Source organism: Bombus vosnesenskii, unplaced genomic scaffold (assembly GCF_011952255.1).
Source record: "Bombus vosnesenskii isolate JDL3184/JDL3185 unplaced genomic scaffold, Bvos_JDL3184-5_v1.1 scf7180000013262, whole genome shotgun sequence".
Lineage (NCBI taxonomy): Eukaryota > Metazoa > Arthropoda > Insecta > Hymenoptera > Apidae > Bombus > Bombus vosnesenskii.
The window spans coordinates 243,835-262,616 of record NW_022882922.1 but is presented as its reverse complement, the minus strand read 5'-3'; the positions used below and the strand labels follow the sequence as shown (position 1 = coordinate 262,616).

Here is an 18,782-nt window from a genome sequence, read left to right as displayed (position 1 = left end):
AAAAATATCTCTTAAATTCTTTCCGAGTTATCTAAGTAAAAGAAAAAAGAAGATACTTTTTCTTTCTCAATTTTTCAGTTTCCTAGAATCAAACATACTATAAACTATTATAATCCAAGTTACAGTACCAAAAGAATTTAATTATAATTCTCAACGAGAATTGATTGTAAATAGTCTACCAAATAAAAAAAAATTTTTTTTTCCGTTTAAGAAGTCGTAGTGTAAAGTAAATTTTGTATATCTAACTTCCGTTTGGTGTTTCAAGTTTCAAAGACATAAAGTCGAATTCCAGACCAACGTTTTTCACATTGTGAGTTAGACAGTCTCCAATTTCCTGGACACCGATCCCTATATTTAAAGAAACTGTGTCTCTTTCTGCGATATCGACGGGATCCCGTGATGAGACTGGCGCCGACCTCCTTCGTTGAGTTAAGGAAACCAAAGAAATGAAAGAAAACTGTCTTCTTCAAGACAGCTTAACCTGTGTCACGCGCCACCAAGGAAAGACAATCTGCGCAACAAATGGTAACCCGAAGCTCGAGGGCGCATAATGCTGAGCTCACTGAGACCGCATCTATGACCCTAAAGGTTAGGTTAGAATACAATAAATCTGTTCTGTCTTTGTAATTGACCATCGAACTTCCTGGGCAAACAGGAAACATAACTTGGCTTAACAAAATTCTACCAAATATCCAAACTGGACAAATTGTGGGTGTAAAGAATTAAATAAAAAAAAAAAACGGCTTAATATCTGGCATCTATGTACATTCTCCTTTTGGAAAAATCTGCGAACAATGAGTAATGAATGCATGATAAAACTAATAAAGAAATGAAGGATAAAAAGAGTAATGTCGATGCGTGGTAAGAATGCAACAATTCATCTGCATTATTGTAAAAATCTGTAGATGTATTAATTGATGAAATAAATTTGAAGGTAGACTTAAAAAAAGAAAAAAATAATTTTCTTAAAAATTAGAGAAATTAGGATAATTTGACTATTTCTAACAGTCAAGGCCGCATAACGATTAAAAATTTTCAATATTAAGAAATATTTTTTTTTGTCTTATTAATTTAACTATATCTTATTTATATTCATCCTGTCACAAATTTTATATCCCTGTTTCATTTAAAAAGCAATCATCCAAATTATGGTCTTTCTTTATCAGACTAAAAATGAATTACAACTTTTCTTAAAAACTATATCCGATAACATACCTCTTTCATTATCGTTTTATTTATAGCAATGCAATAATTTTTTTAAAATTATTATATTCTACTTAAAAAAGAAAAGGAGACATTTCAATGAAACAAAAATAAGTTTCGCAAAGGGACCTACAGGTCGTGAAAAGGTTCGCGGAAGAAGAAAGAAGATAAAGTAAGAAGGAAGACGAATCGGAGGTTCGAGTGTGAAATATGAAGAGGCACGTAAAAAAGCTCAAGTGGTTGCACATGAGGGACGAGACTTTTACCTACGTCAACGATTATTTTCTCTTCTTTTCTTACGGTGTACGAAACTCGAGGAAAACTCGTAAATTTTCTACGAAATCCATAGTAAGAGACTGGCGCCAGAGAAATTCCAAGGTCAACTTCAGCTATTATGTCCCAATATATGTAGATACCATATTGAGGACCACGTGAGAAACTTATCCTTTGCTCCAATTTCCTCAATAGCTTTCTAAACATTTCCATCCTTCTTCTGTTCCATAATTTCCTTGCTAAGTGATTAATAAAAGCAAGATCTGAATTCTCTTGCATAATCCCAATTTTTGTCAAATAGAATATATAAGTAAACTGACAAATTAGTCAAATCATAGGTGAAAGAAATAGCTGGGTCCAATACACATGTCTTTGCTATATTTCAAATTCGACAACTCAACAATAGAAAAATGAATAAGCAGTAAAAGGTTTTGAATAAAAAGTTTGCCAAGCATTTAGTCGTTAGAAAAAAGATCTGTATCGAGTTTCATGTAAGAGATCCTACCGATCGACGCCCATTGCCGCTGCCGATCTCATCGTCAAGTAATTTGAAACGAGGGCGTAACCGGCGACTTCTTTCCCTTCTTGACAAGCTTCTTCTTCGTTTTCTTCAGCGGCTCTTTTCGACTCTTCTTCACCCATTAGTACCAAAATGGCGTGCTCGACATTGATCAATCCCGTTTTTTATTGTTGAGTACAAGATAATTGAAATATTGTTGTTTAGACTTGTCATTTACTAATCTTTATTTTTTCTGTTTTGTAGATAACAAATAGTGAAATGTTAATCGGAAATATGTAATCAACAAAATCAAGTAATAAGAATCGAGTAATGTAATCAAATGAATTTCTGTTAATGGAATTATACAGTTTAATACGAATGAAGAATAGATGAATGTAGGTTAGGATTAATTTGATAACTTAATTTCCAAATATTTCATTATTACATTACATATTTTATTATTTATATTTATTTATTTAATATTTATAATATTTCATTATATATTTTGTAACTATCATTAATATTTATCCCTAATAATAATTAAAGTCAATTGTTATCAGTAATATTTTACTTTCAGTGAGAAATCCAGAAATATGCGAAATATCATTTAACTTTTAATTTCTTACGGAGGAGTATACACGTAATCAATAACCCGGGGAACATGTGAAAACCAAGATTTTTCAACTTTAATGCCCACGATTTCCGGCATGACAGAATTAATTGCAGTATTTTCGATGTTTCGACCATAGAGGTTAGAATATCCTGTAACGTCAAAGAGATTCACCCTAAACGGTAGCTATCCCTAGGGATAACCTGTGGCATAAATACGTAACCTGGCACCTGTTTCCTTGCTCTACAGTCACACGTGCTGTTCCAACATGTCGCATCAATTAATATCTAATTAAAACAAATTAACAAAACAAAATAAATATCGCTTTAATAGCCCCATTTAATCATAACTAAAAATATTTTTAGAAACAATCATCAATCTTTAATATATCAATCGTCCAACAATTCCGTGATTGTTTTTTCGAAAAACTTCAAAAGTATGTATAATGCTTTTAAATGAAACGATGTATTACACAAGTATGAGTCATTAAGTGGCTGCACGGATCAAAAGCTACATTATCGAAGAATGTTAATCGAATGAGTCAGGCTCGTAAACCTATACATACATGTACGACAAAGTTCGGAAAAGTTGGAGAGAAAAACTGAAATAAATTATTAGTGATAACAGAAGGCATCTGGTTTTATACTCGATTGTTGCCAGACATGGTATCCATGCTTAAATAATTAGTTACAGTTATCAACAGCGCATAATTTCTAATTAGGTACATATATTGTTATGAGTATTATTGCCTGAAATACCATCATTAATTACCAATTCCATGTGATACATAGTTAAAAATAAATCTAAATTCCAAATTTGTAAATTTCCAAATCAATTTTTGAATTCTTAAAAAATATTCTCTAAGCTCGATCCAAGTGTCTAAATTTTTTAATTTTATAAAACTTTAAATTTTTTAATTTCCAAATTGACTATTAAAACATATCTATTCGCAGCTCTGTTCTTTTCCGGAATTCTTCCTAAACGCTTACTATGTTCGTTTTTTCCTTATATTATTTTTTTATTTTTGGTTCTTCTTCTAGGGGATAGGGGAGAAAGTGATTGGTCGAGTGGCTGGCTGCCAGTCTGGTCGCAGAAACTTCTTGACAGACCCCGAGATGTTGTCAAAGGGAAATGCCGCGCGATCGACCGACCACTTCTGAACACGACTAATTTCTTCTCTTTGATGCTAGGCGGCCGATTACCACGCCTTTCCTTAGACCCACACTTTTCCGGGACAATTTCTTCAAATCAACTCTTTTCTATTCTTGGAAGTAATGCAAGTAATGGAACCGCAAAATACAAGTATATATTAATTTAATCAGGGAATAGAAGATATGACAATCTATACTAGATACACACTAAGTACTAAGTCATTAATCAACCAGATCTGCGGATCAACCATAAACTACGAATGTTCATGCATTTATGAAATATTTAAAGCTGAAAAAACACAAAGGATACACATAATGTACAAAAATACGTAAAACAATTTATGGGGTGAAACTTTCATTCAAATTTAATTTCCTCTGGCATATTCTGGCATATAAATTTACGTAAACATTTGCAGTCTAGTTATAAAATTTACATATAAAGAGCGTTAATCAGCCTAATGTATGTTCTCCTCAGATTTGGAAGGGAACAACACTCAAGACAATATCTTTCCCTATAATCTTCAAATAAAACCATCCCACCTCTTTTCAAGACCATAGAATCGAAAGGCAAGAAAAAATACAATAAAAAAGGAATGACTTATCGGAAGGGACAACTCAAGTATATTCACAAATCACAAGGTGGCGCCTATGTAGATGGTGTGTGGTGCGGTTTCCCACAAATATAGGTAGGAGCGATTAGAGGGTGATTAGAAGAAGGTGTTCTGGATTGCGTTCCAGCAACGCAAAAGCCGACGGCGCGTCGTTTCGGTGCGGTGCGTGTGTCCCCTCGCCAGTTTTACACCCCTGTGTCGAGTAGCAGACACCGAATTGGACGACCACGCACCCACGGGACTGATACGAGACCCTGCCACTCCGTGGTTGGAAGCTGCTGGTCCCCACTTCTTCTTCTCAACCATGCGACGCACGCTCCTTCAATTTTTTTTTCTTTTACCCTTCACGAGTGGAGCTGTCGCGATTATTACTTAAATAGATATATGTATCAAGGTTTAAGTGACTTCCGGCGATAACGAGAATTGAGAGGTAGAATGTTGATTAGAAGTATCATGGTTAGTTAGCTTAGGATAACGGTGGCTGGTTTTGAATCTTTGAAATTGAGAGTGAGGTAAACATATGAGAAAAACCATGTATGGTTTTGTTGCATTTTATTGCATTCTGTTAATATTTCAGGACAACGATGAACGAATATCTAATAGATTCATTTTTAAACAGAGTCTGATAAATATACATAAGACAATAACAACCAAAGTATACATGCTTAATCTTGTAACTGTTCAATAACAATAACGATAATTTCCTAATTTCATTAAAATTTCATCACTCTGATGTTGACATAATGAAGTGACCCATTTAGGGGACAATTTTTTCCGCGCGAAACGCGTGCCAGTCTCGTGGCTTCGAGTTTCTGGAACGGCCCGGTCTACTAATTATTATTTCCGTCGTTAAGTAGGCTATTTTTTCGGAAAACGCCAGCAGACGTAAACAAAGAGTTGAACCACGGTGTTCTGCGCTCTGTCGGTAACGCAGCAACAGAAATTTATTTATTTTTCTCGCGATGACACGTGGTTCCTCTTCCCATCTTTCTTCATTTTTCCCCTGACGATCGCACTTCCCGTGCAACTTTCCAAAACAGACATCAATTCTCGATTCGTCATTGCTTCTTAAGAATAATCTTTGATTAATTCACAAAATTCACTATGACATATTCAATATGACAAGCTTTTATTTAAAAAAAGAAAAAAAAGTGAGAGTGTCCTAACCTCAATTGTAAACAAATGAAACTAGTTCCATCCACTTAATTTATATACTTATGTCACTTTGCCAATCTTTATTCACCTAACTTAATCATCGCCTCAGAAGGAACTTCGACCAATCCGCAAAAAAGTGGCAAGAAATTTTAGAGAGATTTATAAAGAGATCGATGGTCATTAAAAGTTAATCTTTCAGAGAGGAGCACGACTTACACGGCTATATAAATGGTGAGCTACCAACAGAAAGAAAAGGAAAGAAATGAAAGATCGAACAGAAAGAGGTAGAATGAAAGGGAAGATGAAAAAAGGAAGCGAGAAAGAATAAGGTTAAGACAGCAGTTGCGGAGAGGAAGAGAGAAATTCAGAGGGGCCATGTGGCGTTTCAGGAGATATCAAATCATACTACGTGTACGCCATGCCGCCCCCTAAATATAGTTTATTGCGTTACCGAGTATTAATGGAGCTCCTATAGGAAGGACGAAGACAGATAAACTATCGAGCGTTACGAATCAGCCACGGAAAACCGAAAATAAAACTTGGTAATAGATCCTGATTGATCGAGTAATTGAGTAATTAAGTAATTATGCGGATACGTGTGAAAATTTCGATTTTTTATGAATATTGCAGGATAATTGAAGCGTTGATTAATTGATGTTAATATGAGAAATAGCAGACAATGTAGCGTCTTATTCTAATTACCTTATCATTATATCACGAAATTATTGTATTCAATCGAGAAGTTATATAGGTAAAATCATTTTTAAAAGAGCAGAGGAATTTTATTGTTCTGTGAAATGTATAGGAAAAAATTATTCAGTAACTTCGTTTTGGCTAATTCTTGTAGACTGGAACGTGTTTATTAATTCAGCCTGATTTATGCAGACTTTTTAATGTATCTGCCGTATCTCCTATTGTGTACTGCCGAATGTATTCCATTAATCTATACATCTATATACATGTTTTAAATTAGTATTCTAAGAAAAACTCGCAAAATATACGATAAATACAGAAATAGAGAAAGAAGTTAAAGGTTAGAATATTGAAATCAATCAGCATTTCAACTTCCTGTATAGTCTGGATATCAGTTTATGGAGTGGCTGCAGTTTTAAAATAGATTTATCCAGTTTTTCGAATTATCACATTTCAAAAATTTTCAAAATTAAACTTCCAAATTTTCGCTTTCAAAATTTTAAACTTCATAATTACTGCTTTCATATTTTTAAATTTTCGATTTTCCGCTTTTGAATTTGCATACTTCCAAACATTAGATAGTTCAGTTTACATCTTGCAAATTTTTCCTTAAAAATTTCACAAAATAATTGACAAAAAACCTGCAAAGATGCAATATTACAACAAAAAATAATATACAAAATTATCTTGCACAATTATAACGAAATTATATCTTTAACATACTTTCGCCAACTTTACAGAAAGAAATTCCAAGAAAATGAGAAATCTTCTAGGGTGGAGGGTCAAGAAAGAATACAAATTAGTTACGATCGTTAGGCCAGGATGACTTGTTTAAAGAGATCCACAATCATGCCAGATTTCGGATCCGTTCCGGTGTCACAAATTGAAAACATAAACACTGGGATCGCGTACACGTGTCCTCTGTATATCATAAACTGGTAGACGATCCTTAAAACCGGTTGCCTTTTCCTCTTGCTACGTCCGCTCGCTGGGTTCATTCATGAAAATCCGGTAGCCCTTTAAACCGTGAACGGGCCATCGGTAAGCATACCAAAGATATCCCTTCCTTTTTCTTTATGGTCTTTTTTTTTTTTTTAAGGAAAGTACCGAATATTACAAGCGACCCTTCTAATACACAGTTCATTCATACCGTGTTCATATTAAAATCAAAATATGCTGTATATCGTAATGAAGAAAAATAAATTTGTGAAACGTAGAATTTTTATTCAAATTTTTGAAAATTGAAAATATCTCAAATTATAAATATCTAAGATAGTAATGTGTTATAAAAAATACTAACGAGTTGTATCTTTAGGGAAACATGAATTTTGGAACGGATTTAGAAGAAACAAGGCGTAGAAGAAATAGACATTTTTATTTCATTAATTGCAAATTGTTTCGATTTAATTAATGGGAGACTAAATATTAATATACGTATCCTATATAACAAATGGAAAGGATGAAGACAACGGAGACTTTGATTGGTAATGAACGAGTGGTAGCCGAAGGAAAGGTTACTCTTGGCTGTTGGAATAATAAACAAACCCTTTTTGTTCGTTCCAGGCCGACATTCACAGTAGCTCGTTGTCAAGGGGACGCAATCCCTGATCTGGGTTAATAAAAATTCGAACGGTGTCGCATTTCAAGAAATACCGACCGAAGATTCTCCTTTTGACCAGGGAATGAAGGGTGACCGAAAAAGACCTGGTTCTCAGAAAATTGCCTTTAAATCATCTTTATCGTCGTAAACTTCACTTTGAACTAGTCGACTGTCAGACGTGTGAAATCTATCGTCAGAACATGTAATATAGCCTTCGCCAGAAATCGAAAAGGGAAAAAAGGAAGTTTGATGATGTAGAATATAGAAGAATGATTAGTTCACTGCACAGAAAGTAAGTATCAAGGATAATATTGCGCATAAAAAGGTAAATCAGAATAACAAACAAGATAGATAAATGTCAAAGACCCTTCTCTTATTTTCTTCCATCGAACCAATCGAGACATTGCCCTGGAAATAAAGTTAAATCCACTTTTAATCCCTCAGATAACATTGGGCGTAGCTTCAAACTATAGATAAGTATGTTAATTTATTCGACATTGAGTCGCGCGAGCAAGAATCGGTAAAAAAGTGGAGCGACGACGCGTTGACGGTAACGCACACTGACAGAGGGGGCTTTTTGCCATCCGGAGAAGCATCGGCCCTGGGAAAAAGACAGATAAAGCCACTTAAAGTAGCTCCAAGCTGTGGAGGAGGATCGTGCGCTGACCACTACTATTTTCAGTCCTTTTTGCCGCTAATTACGACAACCCTTTATCGAAAGCCACTTGAGCATCCCCCACCCTGGTATTGCTCCGACACTGCGGATTAAAAGTGCGCCAACGAATTTTAAAATAGGACGCTCTTGGATGAAATTCGTGGAAGTGTATTTATTGAAGACGGATGCACCCAATTTTCTTTGACGTTTAATTATAGATTTAAGGCATGTTCACGAATAGTTCCATGATCCTCTTGTTCTTGAATTTGGCAATGTGACACAGAGGCAGTCATAATTGGTCGAAACTCTAATCGTAGTGAAAGTTAAGTTATCACATAAGCAGTATCCACATTTATATAAATACTATAAAACCTGTCTAATACGTTTAATATAAAACCACAATGCTTTGCGAATAGATGAAACTTACTTATTGCATGGGGAAGAAGAAAATGAAATGGCATGACCAGAGAAAGGGGGATAAACAAATAGAACTGAATGTTAAATTCATTTGAAGAAAAAATCATTAACAATTATTAAGTGTCTTCTAGCAAGTTCTAACAAAAATTATCAATTCAAAAATATTTTATTATTATATTTAATTATATTTTATTATATTTCAAGATTCCACCACCACCACCATCCACTAAGGGAAAAACAAGGAAAACAAAGAAAAGGAAGATTACTATAGCGTGTCCAATATATCTCAGATCCATGGTATATATCGGATCCTCTGCGTTCACTATTTATATAAATCATGCACTCCGGTGTTGGCTGATTCCCCGTTCAGTTCAATTTCTTAATTGAATCGAACGATATGCGCTGCATGGGCGTAAACCAGCTCGAGCTCCGCCCTTTGATTCCTCTCCACAAGCTTCGACTCTCTCCCTCTGGAGTCTGCGTGTACACCCACCAGCGACGTGCTCGAGTACCAAACGGAATAACCCAGCCACTCGAGGCGACCTCCGAATTCGGCGTTCTTTTCTCAGTGGCACTTGGACCGCATCCGGAAACGCAGTGACCTCGTGACCAGTGAAACGCGGCATCATTCGTCGCATCCCTCATGCCTTCCTTCGGATAAGAAATATTCCAACCGATTTCTCAATCGTTTCGGGTTGTTAAGGAAGAGAAATTATAAGAGTTCTTACAAGAGAAATTACATTTTCGTTTAGATAATTGGGCTTGGAAATTTTGTGTAATCGAAGTTCTCAACGAACGAAGATTTCGAGGTTTTCAGAAAATTGTTCGGAGTCGATTTCAAGAACGATCTGTTGTAGAAGAACTGCGATTGATGGAAGAATTAAATCAGGGTTAAAAAGATTTAAAAAAATCAGACTCCACTTTGTACGCGATTGATTCGCTGATCGCTAGTGAGATTTTTATTGGTGAAGTTATTGTGACAGTGCGAGGAAAGGAAGTGAAGGAAAAGAAGTTACAATGATGCTCGGGGGTTACGAGGCGCAGCCGGATTATTATCCGCAATGGCATCAACCCTACAATTACGTCACGCAATTACCATATGGTAAGTTCTATTCTATAGATATTCATTTTTTTTATCTACTTGTAGCTTTTATTAATATGTTAGTTAATACGGTTTATTATCTGGGAATCATAAAGAGAATCGTATCAGAATTTTATAGCATCGCTATGCGATTTGCCTACAAAAAGACTAAAGAGTACTTTTAAAACTGAAAGAACGTAGAAAACAAATTTCATTACGCAAAATGAAATAATTTCGAATACCACTTGCATACGTGTGTTTGCTTCGAAATGAGATGACTTCTAAATATAGATAGACGAAATTTCCAAAATTTTGAATCGTTCAATTTTTTTTAGTGAAACACGAAGAATTTTGCTTGTAGAATATTAAGTAATCTTCAGATTGTGATGGGATTGATGATTCAGAAGCTTTAATTATTAGAAAGAAAATAGTACAACTAGGAAGATCTTTAAAGTCTAAGAAAGTATCTTCATATTAACATTCAATAACTATTTCGTTATTCACATATATATTATATTATCTTACAAAACTTTCAAAGAATAGATTAATGAATAACGCAGGCGTTGCAAAAGATAATTGATATAATAGTAAAGTAACACGATAAATAAATGAATAAGAAAAAGAAATCGCTGAAATAAAAAGCGCCACAAAAAATGATATAAATCCACTAAACGCATTCGCAATTGTAGCATAATAATGAAACGATATTCCTTAAACGAGATAATAATTAAAATCTAAAACAAAATATAGTAAAAACTGTTGCACACTTCGCCATTCGATATATAAAATTCTCCATTTCTCTTCTGTAGGACCGCTGAACGTGCCCGACGCGGATAGCCAATCGACGTACTGGGGCGCGGATTCCGGGATCTCTGGGGGTAGTTCTGGCGCCGGAAGTCCCACCGCCTCGACGCCTCCCCTGATCGAAGAGATCGGCGTCCAAGAACCAAGCTACTCATCCCTGCAACAATATCCACACCCTTCTATCAGCCAACACTATCCCAATTTGCCTTACCCACCTCAACAAGATATTTCACATCATCACCTACATCATCACCATCATCATCAACAACAAAATCACAGAAGAGACGGCGATTATTCGACAGTTTCTTCGATGAATCAAGTTGATGGATCGCTTCAACAACATCTCAGACAAGGAACTAGAGACGGCGGAGTTGTCGTTAGGCCTAAACGAAGGAATACAGCGAATAAGAAAGAAAGAAGACGCACACAAAGTATTAACAATGCGTTTGCCGATCTTCGTGACTGTATACCCAATGTGCCGGCGGATACGAAACTGTCGAAGATTAAAACATTGAGGTTGGCAGCTTCGTATATTGGATACCTGATGGCGGTATTGGAAAGCGACGAAGGAGAAGAGCCGCAGACCTTTCGCGCTGAAATTTTATCTAATGGCAGAAGGAACAAGACGGCTCAGGCAAATCAGGTTAGTTTTTAGAAATTTCCAGCTTTCACGGTGCAATTAGAATTTAAAAGGCTACAATAAGGAAGCAGCTCTACTTTCTAGCAGTTTGAGTAAACCGACAAAAATCAAATTATATACATTCACTGTCAGCTATTATTTGTAATAATGAACTTCTGCACTTTTGAATGTGAAGGTTATATCTTTTTTCCTCTCCCAACAAATATAATTTATATAAATATCGTAGCTGCCTCTTTAATAGAATCGAAACTTCCGAGTGAAAATACGTTCAATCGTGTCAACCGAATTCTGATAAAATTAACTGTACTACTAACAAAACGTCAGAGTCTCTAGAAAACTCACACTTGGAAGCTTCGATCGTGAAAATGAAGGCCAGTTTTATTTTATTGCGAAGTTTTTGTATTTTGATTGATTGTCGTAAAGGAGTATTGTTTAGACATAGTAATGTGCTCTAGACGTGCTGAAACTTGTCTTAAAGCAATATAGCGGAAGACAAATTTCCAATATAAATATTATCATACGCAGAATGTATCGTATTGCATGATAGACTATTTTTTAGCAAGTTACTGTACTATCAAGTAGCAGCGAATTTGATATCCCATATAGGCAGATTCAGACAAGTCGAGACAGGTTATATTCACGAGTTTCATATTCGATATAATAACGTGAGATATAATAACGTGAGAAAATATTGGTTTATTATGTTATAATCAATAGACTATTTCGTTTACTATCCATTTGCTTATTTCTGCGACATACTTATTTACGTATTTGTTAATAAGACAACGTTACCATTTTGTTGAAAATCTTGCTTGTTAATATCCGTTTCTACATTTGAAGTATGGAAATATAAATATTTTTTCATCCTGTAATAATAAATAGGTCTCGTTCTATGACCTAAACATCTCAGATTGTAGAAAGCGATAAATAAATACACATCATCAATAATTTAAATCTCTTTTGGAAAACTTCAAAATCATATTCTGATGTCTAAACTTGAAAATACTCTGAAAGGGTCCTCGAGCGTACTTCCACAGCGAAAATCGGCGGTATGCACTTCAACTACGAATTTATGCCCTTCGTCTACTTTCCTTTAAATCTCCTGGAACACTTTCGTAAGCGTTGCCTTCGAATAAACATCGTTCTCTTTAATTGGACGTCGTTCGTCGACGCCTGAGAACTCGACCTTAAACTTGTCATACTAAAACTTTTAGATGAAGAAAGACAGAGGAGAAAAATCTCATCGTGTTCACGTGCCATCGAAACGAATGTTCTCAATTCAGCATATAACATACTTGTCTTCCGCATTGTGACAAAATAAGTTTATCGATGCCAGGCAACAAATAAATTTTCATCCGTGTAACTTGTTCTGTTTATTTGAAAATGAGAAATTTAGTATAATCTTGACAAATTTTAGCTGTACACAGAACTGAATATTCCTTTGATTTAATGGATGTTTAGTAACCATTCCTGTTAGAGATGTCAAACAGCCTAATCAGAGATGTTGGAGATTAAAATTTATTTCGCTCAGAATGCTTCCAGTATGATTCCATACGAATTTTATATTCCTGTATATTTCAAATATCATTCTAATATCGATTCTTTGAATTAATTAATGATAAGTGGAATTGGCAATATAGAATTCAAATATATTATACGTAAAATGTTTAGTTAGACAAACAAGTGATTGGTACGTTTAAAATTCGACAGAATCGACTAAAAATTTAACGAACGAGAAGAAAAGAATTTTTGTGAAGTGGTGAATAAACTGGATTGCGGTTAGATCACCAGGTATCAAAGGTTCTTCGACTATATATTATAGCTTAGATCGTTTCCGTAACTTAAATTTCGAAGATGACTATTGGACCACCCTGTAGTTTCGTGGTTTCTCCTGTTTTCTGTAATTCCTCGCCACCCAAAGAGAACTTTCTTTGTTTCAACCTTCAATTGATCTGTCATATCCACCATATAAATTTCAAACTTTAGGTAACTGGAATTTACATAAAAATATAAATGTAAGCAAAGATTACAATTGTAAAGTAATAAATATTAAATGTAATAATAGACAACGATATAAAACATAGTTATAAAATATTTATATTCTGTATATATTAAAGTTTAAATAAAAAATATGAGGTATAAAAACATAAATATGTATATGCGACAATAAAAAAAAATATAAATAATATTTAAATCTAGAGAATATAAATATTTTATAATAGACGTATTTTGTATGTATTCAATTTTTCATTGCAGAACGAGTCGTATTTACACCAGGCATCAGGCCTCGGGTCTGAGGAATCATCGAAAAGCAAAGGCCGAACTGGTTGGCCGCAGCATATGTGGGCCCTCGAATTGAAGCAGGAATCGCCTACCAACCAGATGCAATAAGATCATCGATTCCCGATCTATCTATTTCTGACACTTTATGGCTTCTGTTCTTCCGTCGTTATCGGGAAACCGAACAAATTGAAGTTAGATCAATGTTGGTGGCTAGCCAGGAAACTTCGATTATTCTCAACTTTTCCTAGACAGCTATCAAGTATTTCGTGGAACATAAATAGTAAGAAGAAAAATATTTGTTACTCTTTCATTTTACATCATCGACGAAATGTTGCGGTATAAAATAAGATTAATTTATTCACATAGCTGCGAGATAAGGTTAGTGTAAAAATTACGCTAAGTATTGTGTATGTGTATGAGTGTATATAAGCGGGTGAAAAATCGAAATCGTTCTTTTAGTCCCTTTACTTTTCCTTTTCTCTTTCTAAAAGACTTTTTTTAACAGATTCGCACTTTTGATGATTTCTGGAATTTCTGTTACGAGCAGAACTTGCTAAATCTCAATAAAAAATAGGGCATTACTTTTATTTGAACGCAGAAAGCGTCGATAAGTCTATTGTAAAATACAAGCGATTGTTTGTAAATACGCGTCTGCGAGTATAGGTCTGCCTGTAAATAGGAGTATCTTATTTCTTAGTCGATAATAATTTACGTCAACCTCGTTATCCTTTCACATTTTATTCTACGTTAACCTTTAACATTTTATTCTTCATTGAAGGAAAAATCAATTCACGAAATCAATCGGTGATCTTACATACATAATATCAAGTTTGGATATCAGATATTTCATCGAAAATCAAAATTTCATACAGTTTTTATCAGTTAAAGAATTTAAGTGATATCATTCTTTCGTTAGATCTAAGCAAGTCAATTGATTTAAGATGCTTGTAAACTTTTGTATAGATTATCTTTAACAATGTATAAAAAGTAAAAAGTCACTAGTAATAAATAGGGTATCTAGTAACTTAAGCTCTCGGGTATTCTCTCGTACATTTTATATGCTTTAAAATTATATAATAGTAAATATGTAAATATTAAGTAGTAAGAATTAAACGGAAACAATCCCAAGTCTAGCTTGTAAACAGAGGAAGAGCTCTCAATCTCAGTCAAATAGATCTTCTCCTGGCTCTTGTGTTGAGGTCTTGACTTGTCTGAAAGATATGTTTTCCTTAGTTACATGCTGAGAAAGCATTGTTCCTCGGCGACGGTTTCAAATTTCTTGGATTTTCTGGCGCCGGTACTTGATCCACGTTCAGCTTCTTAATTTGAGCGTGTTGCTGATACATCTATTGAAAGGAAAGAAGATTCCCCTACATCCATACAACATCTGTCCTTCGTTTCTAGGAGAAAATCATGCAAGTATAGTTTGAGAGAGTTGCGTACAGTATATTAATTTTCATTGGTTTATAATAAATGATCTTTAATCATCCTTGACATGTTTGTCATTCAGTACCATTCCACAGCAGATTATTTTTCTGAGTATCAAATAAACAAGTAGACGCGCCGCGATTAATCAAGACTAAATATTTGCAGCACTTTTATCTGACAACGATACGGTATTTAGCTTCATCGATAACTGCATAGTGACAACATTGTCGACTTTGTATATTGTAAATCTGTTGTCCTCGATCAATCGAACCACGCATAAGAGGAAGCCAATTAATGGACGAATTCCACGTTGATATTTAAATAAAAACACAAAATTATACTAAAAATATCGGATATGTTTCATAAATTGAATGATATTAAGAAATTGAATACCCAGAATCAAATATTTTTAAAAATCCAAACCAATTTGTAGAACTGTGAAGGTTAGGTTGAATGATGAAATTTATTCTAGGTACTGGACTTATTTTTTTATGGCTAATTATCCTCATTCTGTGAGCGATGATACGAACATGTGAGTGATATCATCCGTATACCAATCATAGCATGCAATGGATTATGTTATTCTGTTACGCTGTTAGAGATCTTTTGTGTCCTTGTCTAGTAACGCATGCACATTCATATGATAAATATGTAAGTGTGACACTGATCAACAAGCGGCGGCAGTGTGCATGCCTAATCGGACAAGGGTAGAAGGGGCTTCTATGGAGCATTCTCTTTCTATCCCCATATTGTATTCATTTACATACGTACGATTTGTGTGCTTCTATCTTCATATCTCTATGATAATATAGCACCACTCGACGTTCATTCCAATAAATAATCATCGATCAGTCTGTCAGTATTGAGCTTCGAGTTTATTGTCGTTCTGTAACATCTACATACTAGGTCATCGCAGAGCGCAATGAAATGAAAATATTCTAGAAACTCAATGTGTAAATAAAAAACAACAAAATGAAAAAAGCAAAGGCAGAAGTAGATACTTTTTTGGAGAACAAAGAGGCACATGCTTTCCCGGTAGAAGGTGTTAAACACGAGGAGGTGAATCGGTACCGCTTTGTAAACTCTTCGGTTGATGAAGCGCAGAACACCTCCGTGGCCCGAATCGACGATATAAACACTCCGCAGTACCTAAGGAACTCGGTTATTCTCGGTAGCAGCAAAGAGATCGTTGCTTCCTTGTCAAAACCTTACCATGAAGCCCCTGCTGTGCTACTGAGACCATGTACGATTCGTATAGTACGAAAGGGACCTTGTATACATATGCACGGATCCGTATATATTATTATTAGATTGCGGATATTTACAATTAAAAGAGTGTTACCTATGTAGGAATTTAATTCATCTACTAAATGTTAAACTGGTACTATAATTTCGATTATTTTGTATATTTTTGCATATTATACAAAATTTAATACATACATATCCACATATGTATATGTATAGTGAGGAAATGAATGACTCAGGGAAAAAGCACACGAGATGGAAAAATTATAGGAGAAATGGGGAAGGAAGATTTCCAATTCTCGCATCAGTCAGAAATAAAAAGAGATTAAGATCAACCGGGAACATTACATTGTTCTTTCAATATTATTTTTGCTATTTTGTCGGATAAAGATTTATGTATATATTATATTTTTCTTACTTTTTATCTATAAATGAAATAATGAGGTAATCATTAAAAGAATTAACTAGATGCAACCGAAATTTATTATATGAAAGATTGGAATTTTAATAATTTTATATATATACAACACTTCCGTTATCGATTCCTCTCAAACTAATTTCATTGATACTCGACCGAACACGAAAACCTAACCTTCTTCCCACTTCCATTATCATCGCTCTCTACTTGCATTTCCCCTTCTACTTTTTACTACCACTGTTTGGTGATTTGACAAATGAAGATGTAACGAAAAGAACTAAGAAGAAAAGAAAAAGCCTTTCTTACGTGGGAATATTTTCGAAACAGCATCGCGACCGAACAATCACGCGTGGGTATATGTTTGTATAAGTGTATGTCAACGTGAACACGCGTATCAAATGTGTATACGAGGCCAAAGGAAAAAAGTATGAAGCGGACGTTTGTTTGCTTTGACAAGTATCGAAGGTCCACGTACATATATACTTACTCGCGAGAATGTCCAAGTACGGTCGACCACTTAGGCGTCTTGTGAAAAACTGCCCTTAGCATGTGTCGCGCAAACCTTCTCTACCTAATTGCTCCTTTTGAACGTTACTTTTCTTAATCATGGGGTAAAAGAATGAAAAGAAAATCGATGTTTTCAAGTTCTGGATATTTTTATTAGATAGATAGTAAACTTTGGTAGTTCGATTAGGGAATATATTTTCCTAATTATTTTTTTAAGATGATATTTTTTCTTTTATCAACAAATGAGAAAATTAAGTATAACTTGATTCTTTGAAAACCATAATTAGACTTTTGATGTTTATATGTATAAATTATGCATAATTATAGGAAATTTAAAAGTATAAAAATGTATGTGTGGATCATGTTCAAAGATGTAAAAATATCTGGAAGAGTACTCTTATCATAAACAAATTAGGGATATATAAATGCATAAATACATAAAAATCTACAGTCTAATTATAACATTTAAAGTGTAAACCAAATTTCTATTTAGGTTCCATTTCTTTACTTGTATTCACAGAAATATAAATTTATGTAAACGTTCGGGTCAGTCTAGTCATAACATTTTGGTTACATTATTTGAAAACTATTGTACCGTATATAATTTTATCGTAACTTATGTGTCGATAAAGTAGGAAACGGATTGATTAAAGAATCGGAATTTAAGATCCGAGTAAATTCATTGAGTATTGGAATTTATCAGACAAACATTAGAGATATTACAAAAAGGAGCAAATGAGCTACGCTATGCTAGTACGGCTACAAATCTTGGTTCAAATTGTTTACCCTTCGAAACTACTGTGCGTCATATGTAAACAATGCTGTTCTTCTCTAAGATGGATTATGTCTTCTGTCCGAGTGTTCGGATTTAGTATCTCGCAAATACCCAACGGGAATGCTTGCTGTGATATACTAGAAGCTCAATGTTTCTTACATTATCCCGTAAATATATTTATGTGTAATACATTACACAAAATTAAAATATCTTTTCAACTTACACAAGTACCTTGTATTTTTAAACTCAAGTACCTCTTGATACCTTTCTGTAGAAAATAAAATTAAACATTATTTCGTATATAAAAACATCTATATAAAACGATAGCTCCGTTTAAAAAAATGGAGGCTATCTAGAAAATTCGGTAAATGCATGTACTTTCAGAATAATTACATTTCATTTAGCTTAATGAAATTTTTTCCTACTTTCTATATGTTTCAAAGTTACTAGTCTAATTACTTACGGTATCTTATATATTCATGTACAGACGTACTAGGATATTAAAATATCTAAATACCAAAATACTAAAATATTTAAATATAAAAATACTAGAATGCCAAAATACCAAAATATCAACAATTTTTTAATTTCAAAATAACAAAATACAAGATACTTACTAAAATTTCAAAACTTTAAAATATTAAAACACTATAGTCCCATATAAATATACGAATACAGATTCTCTTTACAAAGAGATTCGCATAAAAGCAGTCTTCTAGTCGCATTTATATAAA

The 18,782-nt window shown here is 34.1% G+C and overlaps 1 protein-coding gene across 1 annotated transcript; it reads left to right on the top strand.

Moving 5' to 3' along the window:
* Positions 1-9,383: 9,383 nt before the first annotated feature.
* Positions 9,384-14,704, top strand: LOC117239636 (heart- and neural crest derivatives-expressed protein 1-like). Its single transcript, XM_033505396.1, has 3 exons — positions 9,384-9,969; positions 10,758-11,395; positions 13,649-14,704. Exons 1-3 carry the CDS (start codon positions 9,885-9,887, stop codon positions 13,781-13,783), a joined length of 858 nt encoding a protein of 285 aa, XP_033361287.1. The 5' UTR covers positions 9,384-9,884; the 3' UTR covers positions 13,784-14,704.
* Positions 14,705-18,782: the final 4,078 nt, after the last annotated feature.